Raw genomic sequence first — 5,686 nt, forward strand, 5'->3', positions numbered from 1 at the left:
AATAAATAAAAGAAAAAGTTTTTTTAGTCCTATTTATTAATGAATATAGTCATATACTCATCTAATCTTATTTATAAGATAGAGAGAAAAAGTTTTTTGACTCCTATTTATAAGTTACTTCATTAATTTTTCAGTGTGAATATACTATTTTATTCTTTATTTATTATGATGTAGGTAGTTATCTTTTTTTAAAGGTGTATATCTTAATATGAGTAAAGTTGAAAAATTATTATATTTTAACGAAGAGTTAATGTATTTTGAAGTTTTTCTTAATTCATATAAAATATGTTAGAAGTGTCTTATAAATAGGATCAGAAGAGTGACAAATTAATTTCTTTTTGCCAACAACTATTCAGCAAATTAATTACATTAAATTATTGATCTTTTAAAATTTAAATATATTACATTAAACTAAAGCATTCCAATAAATTTATACAGGTATTTCCTGACAAAATATATATATATTTTAGAGGTAGTGATTCGTGGAAGCATGAAAGATCTCAAAGCACATTAATCGTGTCTTAAAATTTAATAATTTTTTAATTGCACCCTTATTTAATAAATATATCTAAAAGTACAGTTTAAAGAATAATAAATTAAAAGTAAAATTATACATGCATATAATAAATTTAATAAATTAATTTATTTTAAAAACAAAAATAATCTCTTTAACCTGTGAATAAAACGAGAGAAGCAAGTCAAGATGACAACAATTGAAAAAATGCTGCATGATTCTTAATTATTAAATTAATATGTTTTGTTTACCTGATTAAAGTATGTTTAATCAAATTAGAACCAAAAAAATTATTAAGAAACAAATTTTTGATGATGAAAATAATTGATAGAATAAGAAATTTAAAAAAAATCTCTTGTCATAATTTGATTAAAAATTAGTGTGTATATATTTTCCAGGGTTAAAAGATAGCATTTCAAATATATAAATTTAAGGACATAAATCTTCTTCTAGCTCATTATGCTAGGCTAATATTTTTATTTTCTATAAATGTTTATATTTAAAGCTTACTTGATCAACATGATTCATTCATTTCATTGATGAATTATAATTATATGATTTTTTTCCAGAAGTTTAATTGACATAATGTAAAAATTTTATTACACAACATTTAATAATTTGTATAACTTTTATTCTTTCGGTTCTTAATATAAAACTTATTTAACTAATTTGATTATATTTACAAAGTTAGGTAAATTAGTTTAATTATAAGAAATATGATATGTTTTTCCTAAAACACCATAATTATCTTTCTTAATATCATCTCTTCGTCTCTTGCTTGATTATGGTTGAGAGAATATCAATAAGGATAATTTAAAAATTGATAAATATGATAAATAAGTCTTATATTTATTATCAAAATCAACTCAACAATTAGATTATATATTAAAAACTATAGGAGTATTATATTTGGTTCCCAAAGTATGTACTCCTTTGGTCCTATTCATATGGCAAAGAGAAAAGACTTTTTTTGTCTTATTCATAGGGTATTGAGAGAAATTTTTCATATGGATGTGCAATTTTACATTTTATTTATTGTTGTGTTAATTTTATTTACATAAGGTATGATGTATATTAAAAAGGAATAAAGTCAAAAAGTTGTTAAATTTTAAATGAGAGTCAATAGAGTTTAAGATTTTTCTTGATTTATATGAAACATATTAAAAGTAACTTATAAATAAGACGATAGAGGTGTTTGTAAAGGAGCTATTGGTGGCTGAATTTTTTTTTTTATAATAATCTCAATGTCACTACAAAAGTATTAAAGAAAAGAGTAATATCAAATCTAACATTTATTGTTACAAAATTAATTAATGCTAACAATTAATGTTTTTAAACTTTTAGGGTGAGACGGTTTCAATGTAACACTGTTCTTAATATAAGAGTTAATTGATTAATTTGAATAGATTAAAAAAATTTATTAAATTAATTATTTGTAATAAAATGTGTTATTTTTCTTAGAATATCCTTATTAGCTATGAAACTTTTAATATGTATAACTAGCTACCTATTACAAGGATTATTTTGGAAAAAAATAAATATTAGAGATAAAGTGGATTGAGCTCTTATATTTAAAACTAAATTAAATGTTAAATTAACTTTTATATTAAGGATAAAAGTAGTATTATTTTTTCATCGAGTCAAAATTTTTTCCAAATACTCACAACTCATTTGCGAGAAATCAATTTTCCATGGAAAGAAAAAGACGCACAGTATATGGTAGAATTGTATGCGTGAAACAGAACCTTATCCAATGCATGCATTTATCTTATGCATTATGTATAATGGGAAAGATGAGAAAAGATGTATTTTACATCCCATCATAATTTTTGGTCTCTATAGTTTTAGAAGCATTTGATGTGAATTTAACGCTGTTAAATATAAAAAACTAAAACTTGTTAAAAATATGATAACTAAAACCAAAAATCTTTAAAATTATTTGGATTAAAATAAAAATTCCTCAACTCTTTGTATTTCTAACGATTTTAGAACCAATTCACTATGAAATTACAATATTCAAAAACTATCTTTTAAAATTATGCAAACCAAAATCAAAATTTTATTAAAATTATAAGGATGAACAACAATATTAACCATAGTGATATACTCTTACAGTCCTATTTATAAGTTTCAAATTAAAAAAAAAGATATAATCCATTTTATAAGTTTTAATTTGAGTTTATCTTAATATATAATGTATTTTTTTTAGTTTTATCGTTAATTATTTATTTTTTCTTTTTTATCATAATCTCTCTTATCATATTTTTTATATATTCTGTTTTATTCTTTTTCTCATTTAGTATAACATTGTATTTAAAAATAAAAATATATTTCTTACTTATTTATTATTTTTAACTAATTATTCATTATTTATTAATTAGTTATTTAGAATTTATAATTAAAAAAAAGGGAGTATTGAAAATAAAAATATTGATGCGTTTCCGATCGTTGCGTGTTCGAGCTTCGAACAGGTTAAAGTGGTGCGCACAGGCCGCTGTGAATGCCAGACGACACTGAGCAAGTATCAAGGCGCAGGTCTCCACAAACCGACACGTGTACGACCCGCTCCCCCCCTCCACGTCCCTTTCCTGACCCTATCCAGTACCCCCAGTTCCCGGTAACCGGTCACCTCTCTCTGATCAAACGAGCGGGCCCCACCCACTTCTTTCTCTCCATTTCTCTGTATGACCAAATTACTAAAAACGACTGTGCGTAACACGCCATTCATCCCCCTCCTCTCTCCCTCTCTTCTCTTCTCTTTTATTCCTTTCTCGGTCCTTTTATTTTGTCTATATATTCAAGCAGCGACCTTTCAATATACTCCATTGCTCGCGTTTTTCTTCTCCGGTCCACGCGCTCAAGTCCTTCTCTTTCCTTTCTGTTTCTCTGTTCTTTGTTTGTTTTTGTGCTTCTGCGTCGCGACTCTTCTTTCTCTTTCTCGCGAAGGATTTTTCCATCTTTTTCAACATGACTGGTGTTCCCGAAGGAGGGTCTGAATCTGTAACCCTTGATCTGCTTAAGCATAAAATGGCGGAGTTTGCTAAGGAGAGAGACTGGGAACGGTTTCACAGCCCCAGGAACCTCCTTCTTGCTCTGGTATGCTTCTTTCTCCAACCTTACAAAGATTGAAACTTTCTCTCTGGTTTTACTTGCACGTTGATTTTATGCGCTTTATTTGTTTGTTTTACTTCTATTGAGAGTTCCCCATTTTAGTTTCTTGTGTTTCTGGCCGATTTCTGGTGAAACAAAGGGAGGAGACCTTCTTCTTGTTACTGATATATTGTTTTTTTTACCACTTTTTCCACCTGGTGGTGTTTTACCATTGACCTGACCTAACTGATTCTTATCTGATATGAGTGAGATGGTAAGTGATTTTGAAGTTTTCTTGTGTATGGCTCATTGTAATATTTATTTTATTTAGGCCAGTGGACTTTTCCTCGCAAGTTGTTTCATTTTTAATATATTTTGAGAAACAGTGCTTAGTACTTTCTTAATTCCCAAGGTTTTTCTTATTCCCCTTGTTCTGAAAATCGAAAGTTGCCAAACCCATAGTCAAAATCAACTTTGCGAACAGATTCCTTTTTGTTTGTTATCACTTATCACAAGTCACCCAGAACCTCTGTTCCCTAGCTTTTCCTATTTCACTTTTGCTCCTCCATCATTTATTATGTTCTTCTTGCCTTGTGCTTTCTTCTTTTCCTGGCCCCAGGAAAATTCTACAAGGTGGGTCTCTCTCTCTGTCTCTCGTTCTCTCTCTCCCTCAATGCATCAAAGATTTGGGTACTATGAAAAGATTCTGGATTTGATTGTGCAGGTGGGTGAAGTGGGCGAACTTTCTGAGATATTCCAGTGGAAAGGCGAGGTTCCAAAGGGTCTGCCAGACTGGAAAGAAGAAGAGAAAGTTCATCTTGGTGAAGAGCTATCCGATGTGTTGCTTTATCTTGTGAGGCTCTCTGACATCTGTGGGGTTGATCTTGGCCAAGCTGCTCTGAGAAAAGTTGAACTTAATGCTGTCAAATACCCAGCCACAGGATGCAAAGAAACCTCAAGCAAGCAGAACCAGAAAACCAGCAATTTCACTGATGATACTGATACTATAATAATAATAATAATACCGCCGATATATAATGATCTTCCATGTGTTCATCTCCAAAGTCTTTCAGTAAAAAGACTGACATGTGAAGATTTCTTTTTTCTTCTCTGTCATCTGATATTGGAGGGTTTTGGGGTGGTTGAGGATAATCCTAAGGTTAATGTTACTGTAGGGGCATAGATAATAGATTAGGGGGTTGTGTCGACAAGATGGTAGGGTTTTGTGACATTGCATGGAGACTTAGTTTGGTTTGGTTGGCTGGTGAAATGCTACTTTTTCCTGAGGTACAATTATTCTCACAAATTTTGATCTTGTCACTGTTTTAGCAGACTGAATAGAATCCTCTCTTTGACAGATATATATGTTGAAATCATTGCTTGTTTTTGGGTTTCTTAGCATGTGGCCTTTTGACATTTTACTTCGTCTAGTCAATATCCAAGGCATGGTTTTGGTTTTATCCATTTTAAAAGGGTGTCTGGGAATTAAGAAAAGTAATTTTTAGAAATATTTTTTTATATATTAAGATAAATTTTTTTTATATATTTATATATTGTAAAATTATCTTTAAAATCATAGTTTTGATTTTATTCTAACACTTTTTTAGGATATGTATGATTTTACATTGGTGCTGGGAAGAAAAGAAAAATTTTTACATTGGAAAATACTTCCTCCGCTTCTTATCATTAGCAACCATTACGTAAATAAAAGGGTTAGTTAAAAACAACAAATAGATAAAAATTAAAAGTTTTCTAAAAATATTCTTATTTATTTATGAGGGAGAGAGATTATAAAAAAGAAATAAAAAAATTATTATAATAAAAAGGATCATGAAAGAGGGAGAATGTGTCATGATAAGAGAAGATGATTTGAAAAATGAGATATTAAAATATATTGAATATTAAAATAAGTAATTAATGGGGATAAAATAAAAAGTTTGTTATAAAAATTTAAGATATCTTATAAATATGTTTATATTTAAGAAAATAGATAGAGGAAGTATTAAAATCATATCTTTTAATTATTTACTTTTGTCACCATCAAATGGGCCGGGCTTGGCCCCTATATCAGATCGGGGCTGT

General features: G+C 28.8%; 1 protein-coding gene across 1 annotated transcript; it reads left to right on the plus strand.

Moving 5' to 3' along the window:
* Positions 1–3,253: 3,253 nt before the first annotated feature.
* LOC114727131 (dCTP pyrophosphatase 1-like) lies at positions 3,254–4,991 on the plus strand. Its single transcript, XM_028913854.1, has 2 exons — positions 3,254–3,610; positions 4,329–4,991. Exons 1-2 carry the CDS (start codon positions 3,482–3,484, stop codon positions 4,785–4,787), a joined length of 588 nt encoding a protein of 195 aa, XP_028769687.1. The 5' UTR covers positions 3,254–3,481; the 3' UTR covers positions 4,788–4,991.
* The last annotated feature ends 695 nt before the right edge of the window (positions 4,992–5,686 follow it).

The sequence above is a fragment of the Neltuma alba genome, unplaced genomic scaffold (genome assembly GCF_004799145.2).
Source record: "Neltuma alba isolate B1F8T4 unplaced genomic scaffold, ASM479914v2 tig00012450_pilon, whole genome shotgun sequence".
Taxonomy (NCBI): Eukaryota; Viridiplantae; Streptophyta; class Magnoliopsida; order Fabales; family Fabaceae; genus Neltuma; species Neltuma alba.

Bases quoted from the DNA above. Each gene is read 5' to 3' on its own strand.
- LOC114727131 (XM_028913854.1), top strand. From the start codon at position 3,482: ATGACTGGTGTTCCCGAAGGAGGGTCTGAATCTGTAACCCTTGATCTG. The intron at 3,611-4,328 runs GTATGCTTCTTT...TTGATTGTGCAG, and splicing joins GGAACCTCCTTCTTGCTCTG to GTGGGTGAAGTGGGCGAACT.